Source organism: Nannospalax galili, unplaced genomic scaffold (genome assembly GCF_000622305.1).
Source record: "Nannospalax galili isolate Female #2095 unplaced genomic scaffold, S.galili_v1.0 scaffold948, whole genome shotgun sequence".
NCBI lineage: Eukaryota > Metazoa > Chordata > Mammalia > Rodentia > Spalacidae > Nannospalax > Nannospalax galili.
In genome coordinates this window covers 483413-510716 of record NW_008358192.1, presented here as the reverse complement: position 1 = coordinate 510716, position 27304 = coordinate 483413, and the positions used below count along the sequence as shown (strand labels likewise).

At 50.0% G+C, this 27304-nt stretch overlaps 2 protein-coding genes, 1 long non-coding RNA gene and 3 other non-coding genes across 6 annotated transcripts in view; 4 read left to right on the top strand and 2 right to left on the bottom strand.

Annotated features, from left to right (window-relative positions):
• Positions 1 to 1332, bottom strand: part of Lsm2 (LSM2 homolog, U6 small nuclear RNA and mRNA degradation associated) — a 6074-nt gene extending 4742 nt beyond the window's left edge. The window contains exons 1-2 of the mRNA XM_008821506.3: positions 1101 to 1332; positions 486 to 553 (exon numbers count right to left, since the gene is read on the bottom strand). Coding sequence (XP_008819728.1) covers positions 486 to 553; positions 1101 to 1103 — 71 coding nt within the window. The 5' untranslated portion in view covers positions 1104 to 1332. The remainder of the gene's footprint in view (positions 1 to 485; positions 554 to 1100) is intronic.
• Positions 1333 to 4439: 3107 nt separating this feature from the next.
• On the bottom strand, positions 4440 to 12786 carry Hspa1l (heat shock protein family A (Hsp70) member 1 like). The gene is made up of 2 exons (XM_008821505.2): positions 12383 to 12786; positions 4440 to 6689 (listed from the first exon to the last, which is right to left on the bottom strand). The coding sequence occupies exon 2, from the start codon at positions 6674 to 6676 to the stop codon at positions 4751 to 4753; it is 1926 nt and encodes a 641-aa protein (XP_008819727.1). The 5' UTR covers positions 6677 to 6689; positions 12383 to 12786; the 3' UTR covers positions 4440 to 4750.
• A 349-nt stretch (positions 12787 to 13135) lies between these two features.
• On the top strand, positions 13136 to 21121 carry LOC103724425. The gene is made up of 5 exons (XR_606815.3): positions 13136 to 13150; positions 19118 to 19352; positions 19533 to 19573; positions 20580 to 20715; positions 20914 to 21121. It is a non-coding gene; the product is annotated as an uncharacterized LOC103724425 (long non-coding RNA).
• Positions 19396 to 19457, top strand: LOC115068157. Its single transcript, XR_003847533.1, has one exon. It is a non-coding gene; the product is annotated as a small nucleolar RNA SNORD48 (small nucleolar RNA).
• LOC115068163 lies at positions 19596 to 19657 on the top strand. Its single transcript, XR_003847539.1, has one exon. It is a non-coding gene; the product is annotated as a small nucleolar RNA SNORD48 (small nucleolar RNA).
• Positions 20377 to 20443, top strand: LOC115068162. Its single transcript, XR_003847538.1, has one exon. It is a non-coding gene; the product is annotated as a small nucleolar RNA SNORD52 (small nucleolar RNA).
• Positions 21122 to 27304: the final 6183 nt, after the last annotated feature.

Sequence of the window (27304 nt, the reverse complement as noted above, 5' to 3'; positions counted from 1 at the left end):
TGTCCTGAAACTCACTATGTAGACCAGGCTGGCCTTGAACTCACAGATATCAGGCTGCCTCTGCCTCCCAAGTGCTGGGACTACAGGCATGCACCACCTTGCCCAGCTTAAACATCTTATATTTTTTTCCCAAAGTAGGAAAAGACAAACTTTAGTTAGTACACTTCAAGGAGCACAGAGCACTACTACCTCTGCCTACATCTTTACCTGTGTAACAGATTCTTAAATTTCTAGAAGTTGCAACAAAGGGGCACATAATTTAATCAGAAAAAAAAAGACTGATGTCTGTCCTGGGACACTGCTCTCCCTCAGTCATTTTCCAACACACCACACATCCTTACGCTAAGCTTTACACTTAAGGCACAAGTCATTTATTTCTTTCGTATTTTTCCACCTTGCCTAGCGTTCAAATACTTGCCAAAAAAAGAGGTCCCGGGGCCCCGAGCACAACCTTCGTCCCCAGACTCAATTCAGCGGGTACCTACCTCAGGTCATTCTTGAGTTCCACGACCACATCCTTGCCCACAAGGGACTTGAAAAAGGAGTAGAATAGCTATTGGGAAAGAGGGAAAACCATCTCATGGAAAGGGACCCGGCAGCAAGGAGGGGCCCCCACACCAGTACTTTCGAATGCCGGTGTTGTGTCTCCACCCAATCGGGCAGTTCTCAAAGCTCCACAGCCCACAACAATGCGTTAACAGAGGTCCGTAAGACAAGAGTGTGACCGCTCCCGGAGCAGAACAGGCAGCCAGGCCCGCCCGGCCGGCCGACCCCTCCGCAGGCCCCGGCCACCCCTTCCCGGGCAGTGACCGGAGGCCGCCCCAACCCGCAGGGAATAGTGCCCGCGGGGGTGCACGGCTAGCTTCCGGTCCCCGCGCTGCCGTTGCCTTGCCCCGGGGTGTGCGGGAGGCTTCCCCCAAACCCATGTGCGCCTGGGAGTCTCAACAGACACAGGTACAGGTACCAAGGCCTGAGGGAAGAGCCGGGGCCTAGGCCGGAAAAGCGGGGCGGGATCCCAGCGCAGGGGGCGCCGGACAGCCGCCCGCGTCCGCAGCGTTCGAACGGCCCGCGGCGCTCCCTTTTGACGTCACGCTACCAACCATGGTGCAGCCTCCTCGCACTACAGGTCGGACCCGGGAGGAGAGGACCCGTGCCGGGGGAGAGCCCGAGCGCGAGCCCGCGCGTGGGGCAGGACGGGATCACGCAGGCGAAGGGACAGAGCCTCGGACGACGCCGGAGCAGGAGCGCGCGGCCGACTCTGTGGGAGCCCAAGGGGCCGAGCGGAGAGGACCGCGGCCGGGAGGGGGCTGGCCTTCCGGTCTTCCACTTCCTCCGGCAGCAGACTCCCACTGCGCATACGCGGGCGGGCAGCGGAGCTTTCGGAAGTTAGTGTCTGGCCTGGCCGGCTTTGTTCTTCCCTATACACACTTCCTGTTGAGGATTGTTAGGAAGTCGGCCAGCCTGTGAGCCCAGCCCTAGGGGGAGCTGAGGCAGAATCCTGAGTTGGAGCCCAACCTCAGCTACCACAGCAAGACCCTGTCGCAAAAGGAGGAAAAAAAAAAAGAGAGAGAGAGAGAGAGAGAGAGTGAGCGTGTGTGTGTGTAGGAGACAGATCAGGCAGGGGAGCCTGGACACAAAATCCTGATTTTTATACACGGTTCCTAGTAAAATAAATTTCAACTGCAGCCTTTTTTGAGATTCTGGGTATTGAACCCATTCATTTTTAAGTAAATCTGTCATCGCTACAGCCCCAGCTGCAGTGTCCATTTTTTTTTCTTATTATTATTTTTATTTTTATGTGTATGTATTACCTGCATGCAAGTGACCTCGTGCCCTGAATGCCCACAGAGGACAGAGAGGGTGTCAGCTCCCTGGAACTGGAGTTAATCAACATGTGGGACTGGAAATGGAACTGGGGTCCTCTGTAAGAGCAGCCATTGCTCTTAACCGCTGAGCCTTCTCTCCAGCCTATGTTCATATTCTTTTTTTTGGGGGGGGGGTCTTTTTGAGACAGGGTTTCCCTGACCTGGAACTCACTATGTAGACCAGGCTGGCCTTGAACTCACAGAGATCCACCTGCCTCTGCCTCCTGAGCACTGGGATTAAAGGCCGGCAGGTGCCACCAAGCCCAGCCATATTTTTAAAGTTTTATTTAGGACTCTATAAAGAACTGAAATGGGGGCTGGAGACATTACTCAGTGGTTAAGAATACTGGTTATTCTTGCAGAAGACCCGGGTTCGAATCCCAGCACCCACATGGCAGTAACAACTGCCCCTAACTCCAATCCCAGGGGATCCAACCGCCTCCTCTGATCTCCGGGAGCTTTGCACCCCCCAGGTGCACTTATCTACATGCAGGCAATACACACATACACATTAAATTTAAAAAAAAGAAAGCTGGGCTGGTGGTGCACGCCTTTAATCCCAGCACTGGGGACACAGAGGCAGGTGGATCTCTGTGAGTTTGAGGCCAGCCTGGTCTCCATAGTGAATCCAGGCCAGCTAGGGAGACCCTATCTAAAAAAGACCAAAAAAAAAAAACCCCAAAACCTGAAACAGACTCCCTCAGGGGTAGAAATAACACTAATAGTTCACCTTCACATATGACTTTGGTGGTACTAGGGGTAGTGCTGACAGTCTGGTGACACTGGCTGTAAATAAGTTTACCAAAGGGCAGACTGTTGGAAATGGAGGCTTTAATAAACACTACAAAAACTTTAGGAGGTGAGTTTCCTGTTCATGGTACCACTGTGGGGAAAGCGTTTCCTCTGTGTGTGTGTGTGTGTGTGTGTGTGTGTGTGTGTGTGTGTATAAAACTTCAAAGGAGCCAGGCGTGGTGGTGCACGCCTTTAATCCCAGCACTTGGGAGGCAGAGGCAGGCAGATCTTTGTGGTTCGAGGCCAGCCTGGTCTACGTAGTGAGTTCCAGGACAGCTGGGGCTACAAGGAGACCCTGTCTCAAAAAAGACAAACAAAACAAAACAAAAACTTCAAAGGAAAGTTATCTGATAGGACGTGGGGATCATATCTGGATGCATAGGGGAACATCTCATTATTTCGATGAATTTTTACCGTGTTGTCTTCTGTTGAGGCTGGCTATTGATGCAAAGCATCTGTGGGTCACTGGGGTTAAACTTTGGAGGGTTTGAGCCAGCTCATTAAAGAGTGGAATTCTCTACAGTGATGCCAAGATGCTAAGACAGTGCAGCCAGGACTTGGGTGGGGGGCATGTGCAAGCATCTATGTAAACATGCCTGTGGAAGCCACAGGTCAACACTAGGTATTTTCCTCAAGTTGCCCTTTTCTGAGACAGGTCTCTCACTGGACCTGGATCTTACCGACTTGCCAACAAGCCTCAGGGGCCCTTCTGTCCTTACCTCCCCAGCCACTGAGATGACAGGTATATATTACTGTGCCCAGAAGACATCAAGCAGGATTTGTGTCTGAGTTCAGCAGAATCCATAGCTACTGAACTAGCCCGTAACAGTTAGTCACTGCTCCATCTGGACTCAAGGTGCCTGAGGAATGGAAAATTCTATTTCTAGGCAGCTCTGCAACTGTGCAGTTATAGTCACGCATTCCTGTAATCCCAGCACTCAGCAGCATAAACAAGATCAAGGCCAGCCTAGACTACAGGAGACCCTGTCTCAACCAAAACGAAAACCAAAAAACCAAGATTGTTTGAAACACTGAACTTACAAAAATCTGCATACTTTGCCTTTACCAGGTTAATCATTAACAATAAACTCAAAACTAGAGAGGACATGTACTCTGGGAACTTCCTTTTCCTTTCTTGTCAAGGACGTTCATAGCTTAAAGGAACCAGAAGGTAAGCCAGGCATGATGTTGCAGGCCTGTCAAAAGAGATCAGGAGTTTAGGGTCATCCTTGGCTACACAGGGAGTTGACGTTAGCCTGGACTATGTAAGACCCTGTCCAACAACAATAACAACAGAAAACACACTGGACATGAATACCTGCCATCTCAGAACTCAGGTGTCAGAGGCAGAGGGATCACCACAAGTTCAAGGCCAAATTGGCCTACATAGCAAATTACAGACCAGCCAGACCTATAAAACTGACTTGCCGGGCATGGTGGCACATGCCTGTAGCCCCAGCACTTGGGAGGCAGAGACAGGCAAATCTCTGAGTTCAAGGCCAGCCTGGTCTACATAGTGAGTTCTAGGACAGCTGGGGCTACAGGGAGACCCTGTCTCAATAAGACCAAAAAAAAAAACAAACAAAAAACCTGACTCAAAAAATAAGAAACAGGCTGAGCGTGATGGCACACACCTTCAGACCCAGCACTTGGGAGGCAGAGGCAGGTGGCTCTCTGTGACTTCAAGGCCAGCCTAGTCTACATAGTGAGTTCCAGGAGACCCAGGGCTACATAGTGAGACCCTGTCTCAATAAAACAAACAAAACAAACAGATATCCAAAGTGATTTCCTTTGGGAACAAATTTACTGACAACCATCCAGACAGGAAGGAAGGTGGGGTGTCTAATAAATAACAGACATTCAAATCATCAAATGGTTCAAAGAGGGGCCTGGTTTTCCTAAAGGTCCATTTCAAGTTCATAGACAAGATATTAGAGAACAGAAAGATGGCAGAGGAGACTTCTCCATCAGAGTCCAAAGGATGGTAACTTAAGCTCGAGTCCAAGGGATTCAAGAATTATAATGGTATTTGGAGAGGAAAGGTATGAGATTCATCTTAGAGGCACCCTAGCACCCTCTGGTTCCAGACAGAGTTAATCTACTTCTTCAATGGTAGGGCCCGTGGCAGCCCTTCTGGGAGTGTAGCCCGGTGTACAGGTAGGCCCAGTGCATCCTCCCTGGTAGAGTTTTGTAATGATAGGGTTACACATATTCTCCAATTCTCTTCTCTTATGGTCACACTCATCTTTCTCGGCCAGTTGGTTGGCCTCCAGCCAGGACAGGATCTCGTTGCATTTGTCCAGTATTTTCTTCTGATCAGACTCACTTATCTTACCCTTCAAGCCTTCGTTGCACACAGCACTCTTCATGTTAAAGGCACAGGACTCTAAGGCGTTCTTTGCAGCGGTCTTTTCCCTCTGGCCCTCATCCTCAGCTTTGTATTTCTCTGCGTCCAAAACCATGCGCTCAATCTCCTCCTTGCTCAGACGGCCCTTGTCGTTGGTGATGGTGATCTTGTTGGCCTTGCCTGTGCTCTTGTCCACAGCTGTGACATTCAGAATCCCATTGGCGTCGATGTCAAAGGTCACCTCGATCTGCGGCACGCCCCGGGGTGCGGGGGGTATTCCAGTCAGGTCAAAGCGGCCCAGCAGGTTGTTGTCCCGGGTCATGGCTCTCTCGCCCTCATACACTTGGATCAGCACCCCAGGCTGGTTGTCTGAGTAGGTGGTGAAGATCTGTGTCTGCTTGGTGGGGATGGTGGAATTGCGCTTGATCAGAACAGTCATCACACCCCCTGCCGTCTCCAGTCCTAGAGACAGGGGAGCTACGTCCAGCAAAAGCAGATCCTGTACTTTTTCAGACTCGTCTCCCATCAAAATAGCTGCCTGTACTGCAGCTCCGTAGGCTACTGCCTCGTCAGGGTTGATGCTCTTGTTGAGATCACGGCCATTAAAGTAGTCCTGAAGGAGTTTCTGCACCTTAGGGATGCGCGTGGAGCCGCCTACTAGAACAATGTCGTGAATTTTAGCCTTATCCATCTTGGCATCCCGAAGAGAGTTTTCCACAGGCTCCAGGGTCCCTCTAAACAGGTCTGCACACAGCTCCTCGAACAGGGCTCTGGTGATGGATGTGTAGAAGTCAATGCCCTCGAACAGCGACTCGATTTCCAGGTTGGCCTGCGTGCTGGACGACAGTGTCCTCTTGGCCCGCTCACAGGCTGTGCGCAGTCGCCTCACTGCTCGCTTGTTGGGGCTGATGTCCTTCTTGTGCTTCCTCTTGAACTCCTCCACGAAGTGGCTCACCAGCCGGTTGTCGAAGTCCTCCCCGCCCAGGTGTGTGTCACCGGCAGTGGCCTTGACCTCAAAGATCCCATCGTCTATGGTCAGGACGGACACATCAAATGTGCCTCCACCCAGATCAAAGATGAGGACATGCCGCTCTCCGTGACCTCCTTTATCTAGCCCGTAGGCGATGGCAGCAGCTGTGGGTTCATTGATGATTCTCAGCACATTGAGTCCGGCAATCACACCTGCGTCCTTGGTGGCCTGGCGTTGAGAGTCATTGAAATAGGCTGGCACAGTGATGACAGCATTGGTGACATTGTGGCCCAAAAAAGCCTCTGCAGTCTCCTTCATCTTTGTCAGCACCATGGAAGAGATTTCCTCAGGGTAGAAAGCTTTCTCCTCCCCTTTGTAGGACACCAGTACCTTGGGCTTGCCTCCTTCATTGATCACTTGAAATGGCCAAAGTTTCATATCGGACTGCACAACAGGATCGTTAAACTTCCTGCCAATCAGACGTTTGGCATCAAAAACAGTGTTCTGGGGATTCATGGCTACCTGGTTCTTGGCCGCGTCTCCAATCAGGCGCTCTGTGTCGGTGAAGGCCACATAGCTGGGGGTCGTGCGGTTGCCCTGGTCATTGGCAATGATCTCCACCTTGCCATGCTGGAACACACCCACGCATGAGTAGGTGGTGCCCAGGTCGATGCCTATAGCTGTTCCCCTAGTGGCAGTCATGGTTTTCCAAGGCCTGTGGAGAAACAATGAGGCCATTTTGTTAGAGTAGTCTTTAACCGTATTTTATTTAGGGTGTTGAATTATTTTATTATAAAATTTAGGGGCTGGAGAGATGGCTCAGCGGTTAAGAGCACTGGCTGCTCTTACAGAGGACCTGGGTACAAATCCCAGCACCCACATGGCAACTAACAACTGTCTGTAACTGTAACTCCAGTTCCAGGAGATCCAACAGCCTCTTCTGTCCTCTATGGGCATTGCATGACATGGTACACTTACATGCATGCAGGCAATACACATGCACATAAAATAAAAATAATAAAATATTTTTTAAAAACTTAGCCATTGGGGCTAGAGAGATGGCTCAGTGGTTAAGAACACTGTTCTTGCAGAAGACCCAGGATCGAATCCCAGCACCCACATGGCAGCTAACAACTGTCCATAACACCAGTTCCAGGGGCTCTGACAGCCTCTTCTATCCTCCGTGGGCATTTCACGACACAGGTGCACTTACCTACATGCAGGCAATACATGCATACACATAAAATTAAAAAAAAAAACAAAAAAACTTAGCCATAACGCTGGGCGTGGTGGCGCACACCTTTAATCCCAGCACTTGGGAGGCAGAGGCAGGTGGATCTCTGTGAGTTCGAGGCCAGCCTGGTCTACATAGTGAGTCCCAGGCCAGCTGGGGCTACAGGGAAACCCTGTCTCAAAAAGATCAAAAAAAAAAAAAAGCCACTTATTCATGTCAGTTTTCTTTTTTTAAAATTTTATTTTACATGGTGGAGTGTTGTAAGGGCACCATGTCAGACAATGCTGGAGGAGGCCAGAGAGGGGGCATTAGATCTCCTGTAACTGGAGTTACAGATGGTTGTTAGCAGCTGGGCGTGGTGGCGCACGCCTGTAGTCCCACCACTTGGGAGGCAGAGGCAGATGGATCTCTGTGAGTTCGAGGCCAGCCTGGTCTACATAGTGAGTCCCAGGCCAGCTGGGGCTACAGGGAGACCCTGTCTCAAAACGACCAAAAAAACAAAAAAATAAATGGTTGTTAGCTACCATGTGAGTGCTGACAACTGAATCCAGGTCCTCTGCAGAAGCAGCCAGTGCTGTTAAGCACTAAGCCATCTCCAGCCCAGTTTTCTCTTTTTTTTTAAAGATTTATTTTTATTATTTTTTCATTGTGAATGTGTGTGTGTATGTGAGCATGAGTGTAGGTGCCCTCAGAGTTCAGAAGTGTTAGATTCCTCCTGGAGCTGTAGTTAAAAGCAGTTGTAGCTGAGTATGGTGGCACAGGCCTTTGATCCTAGCACTGGGGAGACAGAGGCAGGTGGATCTCTGTGAGTTCAAGGCCAGCCTGGTCTACATAGTGAGTTCTAGGTCAGATGGGGCTACAGGGAGACCCCCATATCAAAAAGACCCCCTCCACCAAAAAAAAACCAAAAACAAAACAGTTGTGAACCACCCAATATGGGTGCTGGGAACTGAACTCTTCCTCTGCAAGCACAGTACATGCTCTTACAGAGGACTCGGGGTTCAGTTCCCAGCACCCACATGGTGATCCAATGTCTTCTTCTGACCTCCTAGGACACTGCACGACAATGCACTTATACACATGCAGGCAATACACTCATGCACATAAAAATAATATTTAAAAAACAAAAATGGGCTGGAGAGATGGCTCAACAGTTAAGAGCAGTGACTGCTCTTGCAGCAGAGCCAGGTTCAATTCCTAGTACCCACGTGGTGGCTAACAACTGTTTGTAACTCCAGTTCCAGGGGAATCCGATGCCTTCTTCTGACCTCTGAGGGCATTGCATGACATGGATACACAGGCAGGCAATACACTCATAAAATAAAATAATAATAAAAAACCCCAAACCAATAACAAAAACACAAACATGAAGATAAGCATGCCCAACTCACTAGCCTTTGCAGGACAGGGGAAGTCCTGCACATGGAGCCTAAAATTATTTTTCAGTTGGGATTTTTGTTTTTTGTTTTGTTTCAGCATGTGAGGGTGTGTGCATATACTGGTGGAGGTGAGGAGCTGGCTGCAGGTATCATTCATTGGGTGCCAGACACTTTGTTGAAACAGGGTCTCTCTGTCTCTCTCACTGGCCAGTTAGGTCAGGCTGGTTGGCCAGCAAACCCAGAAGTCTGTCGCCCCAGCACTGTGATTGCAAGGGCATGCCACCACACCCTTTGTAAAAATGTGGGTTGTAGGGGGATGGAAAGATGGCTCAGTGGTTAAGAGCACTGGCTGCTCTTGCAAAGGACCAGAGTTTGATTCCCAGCACCCACATGGGAGCTAACAACTGTCTGTAACTCCAGTTCCAGGGGAATCCAACAGCCTCTTCTGACCTTCATAGGTAATGCAGGACACAGGTGCACTTACATACATGCAGGCAGTACACTCATGCACATAAAAATAAAATATTTTTTAAAATGTGGGTTGTGGATCAAACTCAGGTCCTCATCTTTACATGATAAGCACTTTACCCACTGAGCTATCACCGCAGTCTTTCAGTTGGTTGTCTTTTGCTGGTTTTTGACCAGGCAGGTGGCATACACCTTTAATCTTAGTACACAAGAGACAGAGGCAAGCCGATCTTTGTGTGTTTAAAGTCAACCTGGCCTACATATTGAGTTCCAGGCCAGCGAGGGGTACATTGTGGTCCCCAGTACCCACATGGCAGCTAACAACTGTCTGTAACACAAAACAAAACACACACAAAAAAAATTTAATTTTCATTTTAGAGACAGGGTCTCTCATTCTGTAGCCCAGGAGATTGGGACTCACTATGTAGGCCAGGCTGGCTTCAGACTTACAGCTATTCTCCTGCCTCAGCCTCCCACTGCTAGGAGTACAGTCCTGGGCCAACACTCAGGTTGCTTTCTCATATTTACTATTTAAGATGGCGTACACATTCCAAGGTTTCATGTTTTCTTTCTGACAAGAGAAAGGAAACCAGCTACAGACTTATGCGTTAGAAAGTCACAACTTTAAAGCTATCTGATGCTAACAGTTTATACATTCTAGTTTGCCACCCTGAAAAAACATTAAAAAACACTGTTAAAATACCTACTCCTAAGCCGGGCATGGTGGCGCACATCTTTAATCCCAGCACTTAGGAGGCTGAAGCAGGCAGATCTCTGTGAGTTCAAGGCCAGCCTGGTCTACATAGCAAGTTTCAGGCCAGCTGGGACTATGGGGAGACTCTGTCTCAAAAAGACCAAAAAGTAAAATAAAATACCTACTCCCAGTTAACTTTTACTGTCTTTAGTCTTTACATTTATCTTTAGAGTTGGTTATGGGTTTTACCTCTTTGCTGTGCATGCTAAGCAAGTGCTGATGTTTTTGCTGTAGTTTTATTTCAAAGCACAACTCCACCTTGTTTAAGTCTGTATGTCTGAGGATGAGCCCTGGCTTTGCCAGTCCAGTGGGCAGTTGTTATCTGGCAGGACAGGCTGGTCAAATGGCAGGACAACAAGGGAGGGGGTGCAGACACTGGCAACTTTCTGTTACCAAACACTACGCCATTCAGTCTGAACCTTGCCCCAAAGGACAGGTCGAAATCAATGAGCCTTTGCCTATGTTCACGCCAAAATGGGACTCTTATGTAGCAGGAAGTCTTTTCAAAATGGGTCTTGCTATGTTTTCTAAGTTGGGGTAGAGCTGGGGACCCTTTGCCGCAATAAATTCCAAGTATTTGAAAATAAGGTGTATTTTTTTTTTTTTTGGTCTTTTTGAGACAGGGTCTCCTTGTAGTCCCAGCTGTTCTGAAACTCACTATGTAGACCAGGCTGGCCTTGAACTCATTGAGATCCAACTGCCTCTAGGCCTGCACCACCAGACCCTGTGAATGAGGTGTATTCTAACCACATCTGTGCTTTTTCAGCATTAATGGAGGGTTTTGTGGTTTCTAAGCTGAGTTTGACTTCTCTTGGAGTTCTGTACAAGTGGACTAATACAGGACTTGTCTTTTTGTGGCTGGCCTTGTTCCACTAAGCACAATACCCTCGATTTTTTTATCCACGAGGTTTCATGTTTTGGAATCTCTAAGACTGCATCATGTTCATTATGTGCACACCACCTTTTCTTTGCTCGTTCACCTCTCCCTGGACCCTGGGTTCTTCCAGCTCTTGGCCCTTGTGAATGATGTAGCTACCAGCACAAGTTTGCAGATATAACCAGACCTGGCTTTCATGGCAAGTGCTTAAGTGACAACGGTAGACGACGTTGGCAGCTGGTCAAAGGGAAGATGGGAAGTGGATATAGCTTCTCAGTTCCTCACAGGACCTAATCCGACTGTACTGTTCCTATAGAGGTGATACACTTTCCTGTGGGACCATGCTTGTCTGAATCCTCAGATTATTGTGCTCTAGACACGAGCCTCCTCTCCGACTTGGCTCCTTTGCTTGCTGTATTTTATGTATTAAAGAGTCTATGGAAGAGTGATTCAGAGCACTCTAAAGATGGCTGCTAGGACTCCAAACAAGTCTACAGGGGTCTCACTACATAGCTCAAGCAATCCCCCAGACTCCACTTCCAGATGCTAGGAGATTAGAGGCTTGGACCACCATGCTGGCCCCAATCAAGATTTCTGAGGAGCTGGAGAGATGGCTCAGCAGATCAGAACATTTGCTGCTCTTGCAGAGGACCAGTTCCCAGCAAGCACAGGTGGCTCACAACTGTCTGCACTGCAATTCCAGGGGACCTGACGCCCTCTTCTGACCTCTGCAGGTACTGCACCAACATGGTGATAGGGAAAACAGTCATCACATTCAAAGAAAAGGAGAGAAAGAGAGAGAAGATGCTGGAGGGATGGCTCAGAGGTTAGGAGCTATAGTGCTCTTGCAGAGGACCTGAGTTTGGTTCCCAGCACCCATATCAGATGGTTCAGAACTGCCTGCAAGTCCAGCTCCAGAGGTATCTGACACCTCCATGGGCACCTGCACTCCTGTGCACAAACCCACACTCCCACATGTACACATAATACTTTTTTCTTTTTTTTTTTTTGTCTTTTTGAGATTGTCTCCTCCGTGTAGCCACAGCTGGCCTGGAACTCATTACCTAGACCAGGCTGGCCTGGAACTCACAGAGACCCACCTGCCTTCTGCCTCCCCAGTGCTGGAATTAAAGATGTACGCCACCATGCCTGACCCAAGTACACATAATTTTAAAAATAATAAAGATCTAAAAGATTTCTGAGAAGTGGAGCCCTACAGTTTTTCTAGCTTATTTATTTCTAAGGCAGAGTCTCCCCAGGTAGCCGCAGTGCCTCAACCTCCCTAGTGCTGAGATCATGTATCACCACCACGCATGGCTTCTCCGGAACAGAACTTCGGTTTTCTGGGGCCAATGACAAGTTTTAAAAAGGTTCTTTCTGCCGGGCGTGGCGACACACGCCTTTAATCCCAGCACTTGGGAGGCAGAGGCAGGCGGATCTTCGTAAGTTCGATGCCAGCCTGGTCTACATAGTGAGTTCCAGGTCAGCTGGGGCTACAGGGAGACCCTGTCTTTAAAAAAAAAAAAAAAAAAAAGGCTCCTCTTGCTAGCCCACACTTGATCCTAGGAGCCCAGACCAATTCCGGTGTCCCCTCAAGGGATGCCTTGGACTCAGCACAACCAGGGTCGCCAGCACTCAGGAGGAGGTGCTGGGACACTCGGTGGCCAGCCCCGGGCTTGGAGCCGTTCTGGCTCACCTGGCGTCTCTCCGCCTTCGCTCCACTTTGGAAGAGGTAGGATCGCTGAGCCCCAGAGACGAAGAGCTCCAGGAACATCCAAACTGTGCAGTCGGGGAACCCCACCCCCCACCCCGCCCCGCTCGGAAACTTTGAGCCGCTCCGGCGCGGTCGCCGTCCCTCCCTCAGCCGCCCATGAGGTCAGGCATTGTAACGCGACCGTGCGGCCCACGTCACCGGACACGCCCCACCCCCTCGGGGGCCGCATCTCGCGGGGAACCCCGAACCCCTACACCGGGCCGCGGTCATCCAGCTTGCCCCCGAGAGTCGCAGCTCCAGGCCCAGGGGACAGACTTGCGGTCAACTCAGGCTAGAGGCCGCCGGCTTGTGTTGTGGGGAGCGCTCGGGGACTAGGAGCGGGCTCTCCCTAGCTATCACTCGAAGGGGGCGGGACGCTTCCGGAGCACCCCTCCGTACCCAGCTCGGTGATTGGCTGAGGAGAGGGAGGGCGGGGCCGGACGGCTCCCTATAAAAGCCGCCTGCTGGCGCCCTGGGAGAAGTTGGAGCAGCTGAGAGTACAGCTCAGTTTCCTCGAGTGTCTCCTCCCCCTCAACCTCTCCCCCCCTCAGCCTCTCTCCTTCCCTCAGCCCCTCCTCCCTCCTCAGTCTCCCCCCCAGCCTCTCCCCTTCCTCAGCCTCTCCCCCCCCAGCCAGGGCCGCCCCCCACTTTAGCTAAGCATCAGGCCAGGCCAGGGCTCCATGCACCGTGACCGCTCTGCACCTTCACCAGGTACCACCCAGCCCTTTATCCCTGTGTAAAAGAGATGTCAGGGGCACTGGCTTGAGGTTGCGAGTGTTGAAAACCTGCTCCAGAATCCCGAACTAGAGGAGAGGGTGCCCTGAGTTGGGGACCCCAGGGTGAGAGGGGGAGGCGGTGGGAGACCGACCTCTACACACCCTGGGGATGATGCTGAGATGGGAAGTTGCACACCTGTCGTCCCAGAGCTCAGGTGGTGGAGGCGGGAGGATGCCAGTTCCAGACTAGCCTGGGCTACATAGAGCCCCCACCCCAGCCGCGTGGAGTGATGGAGAAGAGGGAGTGTAAAGGGAACTGAAATCGCCTCCCTGGTGGCACAGCCTGGAATCCCAGTCCTTGAGAGGCTGAGGCAGGAGGAGTGCTGTGAGTTTAAGACTCACAAAAAGCTGTGATGGACGCTAGGCTCTACAGCAGGGGAAAACACCGTGCTTCCGGTCCCTGCCTCATGCCCCCCACTCAGTCTGTCACAATCCCTGGGCACCTTCCCTCTTAGTGCTGACTGCCAGACCTCTCGAGTTGTTTGGCGGACTGCCCTGTCATTATCCTTAGGAACACTGTTTACCACTCTCTTCCCCTGAGTCTCCCCCACCCAGCCCTGGAACAGCAAGGTTAGTCAGCTCTACACACCCAGAAGACTCTGAGCTAGGTGCCAGTTTGGCCGTGCCCTTCCTTTCTGATGGAGGCTGAGGAGAAGCTGCACACTCGGTCAGAAGGTGGGACTGAAGGGAGTTCCTGGGTGGTGACAACCCGCCTGCACCTCTGCCTCATAGAGGCCTGCCATGCAGTTGGCCTCCCTCTGTACCTGTAGGACGCAGCATTCTGGGTTCACAGTCAGTGAGTGGAAGCAGCCACAAAGCTTTACACCACAAGCCAGATGTTGGAAGACAGTGTCTCTGGTGTGTCAGCTGCTTCTCTCTTCCCCTGCCCGAATCTTTTATATAATCTTTTTGTGACATATAACATAACATTAAAAAATTATTATTATTATTATTTTGGTCTTTTTGAGACAGGGTTTCCCTGTAGCCCCAGCAGGCCTGGAACTCACTACGTACACCAGGCTGGCCTTGAACTCACAGAGATCCGCCTGCCTCTGCTTCCAGAGTGCTGGGACTAAAGGTATGTGCCAGTACACCCGGCTTTATTTATTTTTTTTAATGTGTATGAGTGTATTGCCTGCATGTAAGTATACCTGTGTCATGCAATGCTTGGCCTCCCTCTGTACCTGTAGGACGCAGCATTCTGGGTTCACAGTCAGTGAGTGGAAGCAGCCACAAAGCTTTACACCACAAGCCAGATGTTGGAAGACAGTGTCTCTGGTGTGTCAGCTGCTTCTCTCTTCCCCTGCCCGAATCTTTTATATAATCTTTTTGTGACATATAACATAACATTAAAAAATTATTATTATTATTATTTTGGTCTTTTTGAGACAGGGTTTCCCTGTAGCCCCAGCAGGCCTGGAACTCACTATGTAGACCAGGCTGGCCTTGAACTCAAAGAGATCTGCCTGCCTCTGTCTCCAGCGTGGTGGGTTAAATGCATGCAACACCACGCTAGGTGAAAAAATTACTATTTTTTGTGTGTACGAGTGTTGTTTACATGTATGTAAGTGCACCCATGTAGTGCAATGCCTGCAGAGGCAGGAAGAGGGTAGCATATCATCTGGAACTGGAGTTATGGATGGTTGTTAGCCACCTTTTGGGTGCTGGGAACCCAACCCAGGTCCTCTGCAAGAGCAGCCAGTGCTCTTAACCACTGAGCCATCTCACTACCCTCGTTATAAGGTTTTTTAAAAGAAAAGATATGGGAAGGTGTTCTGGTTTCTTTCTCCATTGCTGTGACAAAACACTCTGACCACTACCGACTTGGGGAGGAAAGGGTTTATTTGGCTTACATCTCCTAAGTCATAATTCATCAGGGAGCCCAGGGCAGGAACCTGGAGGAGCTGCAGCACAGCCCATCTAGGAACATTGCTTACTGGCTTGCTCTGCTGGCCCTTACTCAACCTGCTTTCTTATACAACACAGGCCCACGTGCCCACAGGTGGCACCACCCACAGTGGGCTGGGCCCTCCCACATCACTCAGTAATCACAGACATGGACTGCCATAGGCCAGTCCAATGGAGGCAATTCCCCAACTGAGGCTCCCTCAACCCAGGTTGAGGGACAGCACAGAAGGTATGTGGGTCCCAGACTGATGAGCCTTGGTGACTGTATTATGGAAAGTAGTCTCTTCTGAGCTGTGGGTAATGTGTATCTTCTCTTGGTCAGGTAGTCACAAGGGACTGCAGTGCCGTCAGCTTTGTGTTAACTACAGTGACTTGCAGCACCTCTTCTCGGGAAGCCCACACCCATGCTCTTTGATGAGTCTTACTATCTTCCCAAGTGCCTCTTTCTCTTAACTCTGGAGTTCAAAATCGATGTTAAAATGTTTTTTAGTAAATGCCAACTTGAGGCTGGAGAGATGGGCTCATTGTTTAAGAGCTGATGCTGCTTTCCCAAAGAGCCCAAGTTGAGTTGCCAGCACCTATGTGGGGCGGCTCACAACCACCTGTAACTCCAGCTGCAGGGGATTCTATGCCCTTTTCTGTCCTCCACCCGCAGAGGGCAGCTGCACACAGACACACACACACAGACACACACACACACACACACCTACACATAATTATAAAGAGGCTGGAGAGATGGCTCAGCAGTTAAGAGCACTGACTGCTCTTGCAGAGGACCAGGTTTGATTCCAAGCACCCACATGGCAGCTACGAACCATCTTTAACTCCAGTTCCAGGGAAATCCGAAGCCCTCTTCTGACCTCCTCAGCATTTCACGACACGGGTGCAGTCACATACATGCAGGCAATACACTCATACACATAAAATAAAAATAATAAAATATTGCCAGGTCAAAGCCAGCCTGGTCTATGTTTTAAGTTCAGGCCAGCTGGGGATTACAGAGAGACCTGTCTCAAAAAGACCAAAACAATAATAAAAAAAAAAACATAGGAGCTGGGTGTGGTGGCACATGCCTTTAGTCCCAGCACTGGGGAGACAGAGGCAAGTGGATCTCTGTGAGTTCAAGGCCAACCTGGTCTACATAGTAAGTTCTGGGACAGCCAGAGCTACATAGTGAGACCCCCATCTCAAAAACGGGCACTGAGCATAGTGGCACACACCCTTAATTCCAGCACTTAGGAGGCAGAGGCAGGTGGATCTCTGAGAGATTGAGGCCAGCCTGGTTTACATAGCAAGTTCCAGGCCAGCTGAGGCTACAGGGAGACCCTGTCTCAAAAAGACAATAAATAAATATATTAGGGGCTGGAGAGGTGGCTCAGCGGATAAGAGCGCTTCCTGTTCTTGAAGAGGACCCAGGTTCGATTCCCAGCACCCACATGTGGTTCACAGCCACCTGTAACTCCAGTTTCAGGGGATCCCACACCCTCTTCTGGCCTCTGAGTACACTAACTGCAAGAAGCATGTGGTGTGCTTACATGCAAGCACAGCTTCATACACAAGTAAGTGCTAGAGAGACAGTTCAGGAGATAAGAGCAGGTGATGCTCTTGCAGAGGACCCAGGTTCGGTAGCCCCAGCTGGCCTGAACTAGCTATGTGGACCACGCTGCCCTTAACCTCACAGAGATGACCAAAAAAAAAAAGGATGCAAAAAAGGATGCATCCTGCACCCAGCTTTTATTTTTTTTTTTGAGGACTTGGTTTTGTTCCCAGCACCCATGACTCCAGTTCCAAGAGAACCAGCTCTCTTCTGATCTCCACCAGCATTGTGGGCATGCAGGCAAACACTCATACATAAAAATGAATAAAATTTAAAAATACAGGCCAGGTGTGGTGGCACATGCCTGTAGTCCCAGCACTTGGGAGGCAGAGGCAGGCGGATCTCTGTGAGTTCAAGGCCAGCCTGGTCTACATAGTGAGTTTTTTTTTTTTTTTTTTTTTTTTTTTAAAAAAAAAAAAAAAAAAAAAAAAAAAAAAAAGACAAAAAAAAAACCTAACCCCAAAAAACCAAAAAGGCTTATTCTTAAAAAAAAAAATCAAACATCCTTGGCTACCAAGTGAGTTTGAAGCCAGCCTGGAATGCATGTTGCAGTAGGTGCCCCCAGAACAAAGTACAAGGATTGCAGCATGGTCTGCCCCTGAGTGCACCACACAGAGCTGCCTGCCATGACTCTGCAGCTTGAAGCACCCAGAGTATGTGTGTTGCCATGTATGGGAGGTAAAGAAACTGAACAGTGAAGGGGAACTAAGGGGGTATAAAGGCTGGGTTTGTTGTTCAAGGATCTGTCTTTTGGATAGGAGCCAGGTGTTAGCAGGAATAAACTCCTTCCTGGGGAAAAATACCCTGGCGTCTTACCACTCTGCACCAGCAGCAATGAGACCCTGACTCAGGAAAACAGACTCCAAACTAAAAAAAAAAAAACATAAAACTGAATCTTTTTTTTTTTTTTAAATGTGTGAGAGTGTATGGCCTGCATATATGTAAGTGCATCTAGGGGTGCAGTGTGCTCACGGAGGTCAGAAGGGGGTGTGGGATCCCCTGGAACTGGAGTTATAGTTGTCAGCCACCATCAGGGTCCTCTGAAAGCTCAGCCAGTGCTCTTAGCCGCTGAGCCATGCCTCCAGGCGCCCTCTCCAGCTTCTCATTTGTTTTTTAAAATTCTTTTGTGTGGGGCTGGAGAGATGGCTCACAACAGTGGTTGTTCTTGCAGAAGACCTGGGTTCGAATCCCAGTACCCACATGGCAGCTAACAACTGTCAGTAACTCCAGTTCCAGGGGATCCGACAGCCTCTTCTGTCCTCCGCAGGCATTGCACGACAGGGATGCACTCATACATGCAGGCAATACACTCATACGCATAAAATAAAAATAATAAAGAAAATATTTAAAAAAAATTCTTTTGTGTATGTGTGCGTGCAGGCACACACACCATGGTGTAGGAGTGTAGGTCAGAGGATAGCTTGCGGGAGTCACGTCTCTTCCCCCGTGTAGGGTTCTCAGCTTACGAGGTTTGGTCCTAAGAGCCTTTACCCTGAAGCCACCGCCAATGGCTTGCTCTTTTTCAGAGATAGTATCACTATCTAGGCCAGGCAGGCTACCCTGGAATCTGACAGTCCTTCCTCAGACTCACAAGCACTGGGATTGCAGGTGGGAGCTACGATGCCTCACCTGATTTTACTCTGTGGATAGAGTCGGGAAAGAAGGAAATGCAGGTAACAGGCTTCCTGCTGCGAACCAGACTGGAAAGGTGTGAAAGGCTCACAGAGTTCACTCTGTGTCAGCAACAAAGAAGTTAAACAGAGTTTCCATAAACAGTTCAATCAATGGGCCAAAAAAGAATTCCTGGGACTGAGGTTCGTGAACTGCTCGCTGGGGTGGGTCATCACTAAGCATTTACACAGCTTGGAACGCACAGCCATCTTTTCCTCCGTCAGGCCCGAGTCTCTAGGAACTGAGTTTATTATATTAAAAAAAACAAAAAACAAAAAACTATATGGTACTCAGGAGTTCCAGGCCGTTTTTAGCCGTCATGTGCGTGGTGGGACTCGAACCCGGGTCCTCTGCAAGAGCAGCCAGTGCTCTTAACCCCTGGGTCATTTCATACTTTCAATAAAAAGAATGGAGAGCAGAAGCTGAGGCACAAATTCCCATTTTTCTGCCAGGATGGGGGTGGAGTGACGCCCCAGGCCTCCGCAGGCCGCAAAGCAGATGCAGCAGCCGCCCTGGGGGACCAGCGCTGGCCTCCGGGGTCCTTCCCCGACCTGACCGTCCACACCGCCTATTTCTTTTTCCTCCTTTGCCCACGCCCCAACCGGCCTGGAGCTCGCTATGTAGACCAGGCTGGCCCTGAACTCAGAGCCCCCGCCTCTCCTCCCGAGTGCCGGGACAAATGGCTGCGCCCGACGCCTGGCTTCTTTTGCACGCTGCACTCCACAGGGCGCTCAGGCATCGCTGCAGACGACTACAGCCGGCAGGACCCCGGGCGTGGCTATAAATAGCGGGGCCGCCGCCGCTTGTTCTCTTTGGACGCCCGCCTGCGGTAGAGTGTGGTTGCTTCTGCTGGTCGTTGCTGTCCTCTGCGGGATCCGCAGTCTCCCGGACAGAGGTGTGCGATCTCTCCAGCCTGTGCTCAGCCCGCTCATCCTCCCCGGAGAGTTCCAGCGTCATGAAGGTGAATGGATGGTGGTGGGCAGTTTGGACCGCCAGGTGGAGGGGTTGATGATGACCTCTGGTGATACTGAGTGTCTCGCTGACGCCATCACCGCAGCGCGCTGATGACCCTGGGTCTGAGAACCTGGGCTCTGGAGAGTTGGTGATCTGGACCTAATGATCTGTTTCCATGTCTCGTTAGGGATTTGAAGACGTCCCCCGGCCCGTGAGCCTTGAAAATAGGTTAGGACCGCCAGGTGGAGGGGTTGATGATGACCTCTGGTGATACTGAGTGTCTCGCTGACGCCATCACCGCAGCGCGCTGATGACCCTGGGTCTGAGAACCTGGGCTCTGGAGAGTTGGTGATCTGGACCTAATCATCTGTTTCCATGTTTCGTTAGGGATTTGAAGACGTCCCCCGGCCCGTGAGCCTTGAAAATAGGTTGGTATCCTGGGCGCCTCTCCGATTGTTTCCGCGTAGGTTTCATGGGCACCAGCAGCTGCTTGGTTTCTTTGATTCTTAAGACGGTGTTGGGACCTTAGTCCCAGTAAGGTATACCCCTACGTCCAGCTTTTGAGACCGGGTCAGTCTCTTAACTCAGAATCGCCTGTCTGCGCCTCTTAAAAGTGCTGTGAGTCTTTTTAAAAGATATTTTAGAGTATTGCTTGCGTGTGTGTGATTATATTTGTTTTTATGTGAGAGCCTGTGCCAGGAGGTCAGCTTGCTGAAGTTGGTTCTCCCCATGTGGGTCCTGGGGATCAGACTGGGATGGTCGGGGTTTGGCAGCCCTCTTGGTAGTGTCGGTCTCCTGTAACTAAAGTTGGCCTTATCCTGGAACTACCACCTCTTCCAGGTGCTGGGATTTGGGGACAGAGCCCAGGGTGGCTTTGAATTAACTGTAATCCTGCATCCCAGATGCTGAGGTTACAGGCAGGGGCTGCAAATGACCACTTTGTTTTCTTGTCTGACATTTCCTGGACTTTCATTGCATCCTCACCTTTGGGACTGTTGTCTTGATGCCCCTAACCCAGGTCTCCCTAAATCGGGAATGATGATCTCACAGACTAGAGTCTCTGACACTGGCTCTGATGTCAAATTTAAGTTCTGACTCATTGAGGGGACCTGGATGCTAGGGTCTGTTGGAAGGAACACTGTTCTGTGTACCCTTTTCACTCCTTGGTAGAACTTGGGTCTCGAGTCATTGGCTCAGCCTCTGCTTGTTTTTATTGCTTGGCTCAACTTTCTAGAAGGAGCTCTGAAGCCATGGGGCCAGTGTCCCCTCACTTGGATTCTGCGCTCACCTGAGGACGGAAAGCTGAGGCGGCTCTTCCTGCCCATCCACCTGCATTGTCAAGAGGCAAGGCAGCCCTTCCTGCCTCTGTGGTGAGTCTTGCTTGGGTTCCCAGCTTGAGTGGTGATGATGATCTGGTTGGACTAGAGTCTCTGAGCTTTTCTGAGGATTCTTGAAACCACCTGATCCGCTCTTACATGGCCCCGAGTGGGACATTGCCTACCCAGCTTCATGTTTGCGGTCAGTTGCCTGCCTAGTTCTAAATATGTGTTCCTTGTATGAAATTTCAGGATTTTCAGCTAAAGGATAATTTCTATCCCAAGTTGGGCAGACCCTGAGATCTTGGATTGTCAGCAGCTGTCGACTTACTAGGCCAAAAAAGGCCTGAAACCAGCACAGGTGGATAGCATTAGCTGGGGTGTGGCTAGAATCCTGTACTGTAGATTGCCTTGTACCTCCTTTTATAAAAAATCTCAATAAAATACTTAAAGCAGAAAATGGATTTATCTGGTCTCTGTAAACATTGGTATGAAAGGATTGATGGAGAGATGGCTCAGTGGTTAAGAGCACTGGCTACTTGAAAGGACCTGGATTTGGTTTCCAGCACTTAGCATGGTGGCTAACACTCATTCTGGTTTCAGTGGGCATTGCATACATAATGTACTTCATACGCATGTGGCAAAAGGCTCATACACATAAATTTTTAAAAATGGGAGTAATGTCCCACCAAGTGGTTATAGCTGACACCTAGGTGTGTTTCGCTAAATCAGCTTAGGAAGAGACCCTGTCTTTGAAAAAATGATGGGGGCAAGGAGCTGTTCTACTCCCAGATCCACATGGTGGCTGACAAGCATCCCTAACTGCAGGGCGGCCTGACACTTTCATGACTCTTTGGGCACTGCACTGTATGGCACTACACTTAAAGCAATTCATACACACAAAGCATTTTTAAAGAAGATAGGCTGAATGTGGTGGCCCAGGCCAGCCAGGGCTACATAGATCATATCCTGCCAGCGAGGCCTATACAGAGACCCTGACTCTTGAGGCCAGCCACCTTGACATAGGTATTGGGCAGGGTGGGGGTGAGGGCTTTGAAACGGGGTTTCCCTGGAGCTCGTGAGATCTGCCTGCCTCAGTCTCCTATGTCCAGCTCTTAAAATTTTTGGAAAAATAGGACATCTGTAATTAGAACAAGCCTGGACTACATAGTGCACTCTTGTCTCAGAAGCAGGTGGATCCCTGTGAATTCCAGGCCAGGCAGGACTAAATCGGGCATGGTGAGATATATCTGTAATCCCAGTATTTAGTTAGTAGAGGCAGTTAGTTAGGATCAGGAGCTCGGCCAGCCTGGGATACAAGTGAACCTGCCTGAAAGCCATTGTGCTTGTGAACGGCAGTTGTGGATGCCAGCATCCGATGGGCGCATGAACATTGTGTCCTGGAGTGGAGGGGGCCCCAGCCCTCCCTGAGAAGCTTGTAATGATGTCTGGGAAAGTGTCTGGTGGTGTAGCCACTGGTAACCACTCGTGGGTATGCAAATAAGCGTAATTAAATCCATGGGTCACAGGTGATGGAAGGTGGACTCATTGGGAAGGAGATTAGGAAGGGGCCTTGGGTGAATATGGTCAAAACAGGTATATATGAGATTGTCAAAAAATGAAAACACTTTAAGCCAGGCGTGGTAGCGCACAGCTTTAATCCCTGAGTTCAAGGTCAGCCTGGTCTACATAGTTCCAGTTGGAGACTTAGTCTCAAAAGAAGAAAAAAAATTTCTAAGGAGTGGGTTCACAGTCAACAGTAGCTTGGATGCTATGTATCTTGATACACAGTGATCCCACTTTGTGAACTCAGGCTGGCCTCTTACGTTTGTGGCAATCCTGCCTTAGCCTCTGAGGGCTGTTCCCAGCTCTCCCATCCTGTAATGATGTGAGACAAAGATTGATGGTAAGGAACACTTGAACAACAGATGCTGTAACAGCTGCCATGGTAACTGATGGATGCTGAGACCCATAAGTGGGATGGCAGATAGTGTAGATGCCTGATGAGGATAATTCACAGAACAGCTTGAGACTCATCACTCAGAACAAGGAAGCCAGCACTCAGGAGGCCAGCCTGGTTTACATAGGTCAGCTGGGGGTATAGGGAGACCCTGTCTCAAAAACCCCACCAGAATGAATAGCAATAATGCAAGTTTTTCTTTTAAATTATTACAATTTTTTTTGAGACAAGGTCTCACTGTGTAGCCTTGGCTGTCCTGAAGCTCACTCTGTAGACCAGGCTGGCCAGACTCAAAGTGATCCACCTGCCTCTGCCTTCTGAGTACTGGGTTCCAGGACTGGAGAGTGCTCAGTGGTTAAGAGCACTGGCTGTTCTTGCAGAGGACCCAGGTTAGGTTTCCAGCACCCACATTGTGGCTAATTCCATTTCCAGGGATCCTATACCACCCTCAGGTCTCTGTCAGCATTGCTGATATGGGTCCTACATAAAATAAGAATTTTTTAAAAAATGCAAGCTCCACCAAGTTAAGAGATTTCTTCTAGAAAAACCCAGACTCCTCCCACTTCTGCCAAGGACTTCCACCAGGTCAGGGACTCCTCACTCTCCTTTCTTGTCCTCCCCCTCCCCTCCTCCCTCTTCCTCTTCTCCCCTTTCCTCTTTCCCCTCTTCCTCTTTGGTGCTGGGATTGAACCCTGGGCCTTATTCACATGAAGCCCACATTCCCACTGATCCCCCCCTTGGCATGTTCCTCACCTTCAAGGGGGCCCTCAGAGAAAGGAGTCATCAGCCTCTGTACAGGCCACGACGGAGTTCCTGTAGGCCAGGGGCCCCATCAAAGTAGGCAAAGGCAACCAGGGAGTGAAAAATCTGACACAGGTTCCAGCCTCATAATGAGACTGGAAAATATGAGATTTAGCAATTCATGCACTTGTCACAGGCATGGGGCAGAACCAGGCCCTTGGTGACAGTTACATGCACTGTGGACCCAACGCGTCCAAAGTCCCAGGACCACTCCTGCTCTCCTCCGTCCGTGACTGTGAGTGGCACACAAATTCCACCACACCACAAAAATGCTTGAATGCCCAGAACAGGAATGATGAAGAGGTCAAACCACACCTGTAGGGAGCAGTGATGCTGAGAGGGACCCACCTCCCTGGGTGGCTGGGCAGGGGTCTAGCACCTTTGGTTTGGTTTTGTCGTTGCCCTGGCTGGCCTGGAACTCACAGAGAGCCTCCTGCTTCTACCTCCCAAGTGCTGAGATCAAAGGTGTGCACCACCACCAATGCCTAGCTTTAGTTGTTAAGTGCACCTAAACAAATCACTATTAATGATAAAAAATGTAAGTTCTTATTGTAACACTCCCAGAGTTCATTTTCTGTAACTAAGTAAAGACTGGGATGGGACTCCCTTGCCACTTTGGCCGCCTGGAACAGGAGTGTCCGCAGCCCGCGCACTCTTCAGCCAGCACCCACTGCCTTGAACACTGCCTGAGCGCCTTGAGAGCCCCAGGATTGATCTCAGCTGACTGCCCAGCTGCTGAAGGCATGCCCTCAGCCAGGGCCGTTTGAAGCACTTCACACCAGATTTTTAGATTTTGCTATTGCAAGCTTTGATGAACTGAGAAGACAACAGGGAGAGCACCTCACCTGGTGACTGAGCAGAGGGGCTGCTGGGATTGGTCCAACACGCCTTCTCCAACTGTGTAAGCCAGCTGTTCCGGCTCTTAGAGAGTCGGGCTGGGAGCCTCTCCTGGGCTGCCTCCCTTGGAGCTGTGGCATTAGAACTAATAAAACACTTCTTTCTGGCCAGTGAGCTGTCCAAGACTGATGGCCTGGGTTTAGTCCCTGTCACTTACATGGTGGAAGGAGTGAACAAACTCCCTCAAGTTGTCCTCTTACTGCTGTGTGTGGGAAAACAGTTTTTAAAGGTTTTGTTTTTTGTTTTGAAACAGGGTCTCCTTGTAGCTTCAGCTGGCCTGGAACTCACTTTATAAACCAGGCTGCCCTTGATCTCACAGAGATCCACCTGCCTCTGCCTCCTGAATGTTAGGGTTAAAGATGTGCACCATCAAGCTCAGTATCTGATGGTCTTTTTTAAAAAAATTGTGTGGTGGTGCACGCCTTTAGTCCCAGCACTTCGGAGGCAGAAACAGGCAGATCTCTGTGAGTTCAAGGCCAGCCTGGTCTATATAGCCAGTTCCAGGCCAGTTGGGGCTACAGGGAGATTCTGTTTCAAAAAGACCAAAAACAACAACAACAACAACAACAAAAAATTTGTGTGTGAATGTACCTGCAGAGGCCAGAAGAAGGTGTCAGATCCCCAGGAATTACAGGTGAGCGCTAGAAACAACTCCGGTCCTCTGCAAGAGCAGCAAGTGCTCTTAACTGCTAAGCCATCTCTCTAGTGGTCTTTTAAAAAATGTATTTATTGGGGCTGGAGAGATGGCTCAGTGGTTAAGAACACTGGTGGTTCTTCCAGAAGACCCGGGTTTGAATCCCAGTACCCACATGGCAGCTAACAATTGTCCGTACCTCCGGTCCCAGGGGATCCGACAGCCTCTTCTGACCTCCATGGGCATTGCACGACATGGGTGCACTTACGTACATGCAGGCAATACACGCATACAAATATAAATAAATTTTTCAAAATGTATTTATGGGGCTGGAAAGATGGTTCAGCAGTTAAGAACACTGGTTGTTCTTGCAGAAGACGCGGGTTTGAATCCCAGCACCCACATGGCAGCTGACAGCTGTCCATAATTCCAGTTCCAGGGGATCCGACAGCCTCTTCTGTCCTCTGAGGGCATTGCACAACAGGGGTGCATTTACCTATGTGCAGGTAATATACACATACACATAAAATAATTTTTTTTTTGTCTTTTTGAGTCAGGGTTTCCCTGTAGCCCTAGCTGGCCTGGAACTCACTATGTAGACCAGGTTGGCCTCAAACTCACAGAGATCCACCTGCCTCTGCCTCCCAAGTCCTGGGATTAAAGGCGTGTGCCACCACACCTGGCTATTAAAAAAAAATATTTTTAAAAAATGTATTAGTATTTTTCAGCCTGACATGGTGGTGCATGCCATTCTACATGTAGCCAGCCTAGTATACATAGTGAGTGCCAAGCCAGCTGGGGCTACAGGGAGACCCTGTCTTAAAAAGACCAAAAAATGGGGCTGGAGAGATGGCCCTGCGGTTAAGAGCACTGTCTGCTCTTGCAGAGGGCCCAGATTCGATTCCCAGCACCCACATGGTGGCTACGAGCCGTCCTTAACTCCAGTTCCAGGGGAATCCGAAGCCCTCTTCTGACCTCCCCAGCGTTGCACGACACGGGTGCACTCACATACGTGCAGGCAATGCACTTGTACACATAAAAATAGTAAATGAAATATTTTTTTAAAAAAAGACCAAAAAAAGGTATTAGTATTTTTTTCATGGGATTAAAGGTGTGCGCCATCACACCCGATTATTATTAGTACTTTTTGTTTGTTTGTTTTGTCTTTTTGAGACGGGGTCTCCCTGTAGCCCCAGCTGTCCTGGAACTCACTATGTAGACCAGGCTGGCCTCGAACTCACAGAGATCCACCTGCCTCTGCCTCCCAAGTGCTGGGACTACAGGCGTGCGCCACTATGCCTGGCTATTAGTACTTTTTAAATGTGTGTGTGTTTGGCCTGCATGCATGTAAGCACACCGTGTGGGTGCAGTGCCCATGGAGATCAGAGGAGGGCGTTGGATCTTCTGAAACGAGTTACAGATGATTGTTAGCCGCCACGTGGGTGCTAGGAACTGAACCGGGACCTTTGCTAGAGCAGCCACTCCTCTTAGCAGCTGAGCCACGGCTCCAGCCTCTCAGGTGGTCTTTTCACGCTCACGTTGGTAGTGTGGACTGAGCTAATAACAGCAGAGACAGCGGATGCAGCAGAGACAGAGGAGTGGCCTCGGAGGAGGAGGAGCAGCTGGAGGAGAGAGACAGAGGAGAGGGCGGAGAGCCGAAGAAGGCTCAGGGCCTCTGAGTAGGGGAGAAGAAACACTGCAGGCCCTGCTGGCCAGAGGGTCCCAGAGCTCTGCCCAGCTTCCGTGGGTCACAGACACCCCAGGACACCACCACTGTCGGACCGAGGAACCCCCCAGTACCTAGGCCTGTCCCGAAACTGCTAAACCAGCCACAGTAAGAACTGAGGAATCGAAACTTGCTACACCTACAGGGACTGCAACAGGGCCAGTTGTATGCCTGAGGCCCGCTGGAGGACTGTGGCACTAGAGGGCGCCATTTGCTGCTCCCACCTGCCTGCTGGCCAGGTCACTGCTGCCAAAGACCAGCACTTGAACTACTTGCCTACCCATGATTTCCAAAGGAACCCAGCCAGCTGTAGCAACAGCACCGGGGAACAAGTATCCCCATACTCAGCAGGGCACATCCTGAATGACGCAGTTTGTAAATATCTATAGCGATAGACATTGTAGAAGCCTGGCCAAGCACAGCCTTGCACCTGCTGAAAGGTCGAGCTCCAAACCACTTACCCCAACCCTGAACATGGTTATGATCCCCAAAAGAGAAACAGCCAGCATGACACTAACAGATGAGCTATATTGGAGCCAGTTTCTGTGTTCACAAAATAATCTTTAAAAAATTCTTTTAGCCAGGCACAGTACTGCACGCTTTTAATCCCATCACTTGGGAGGCA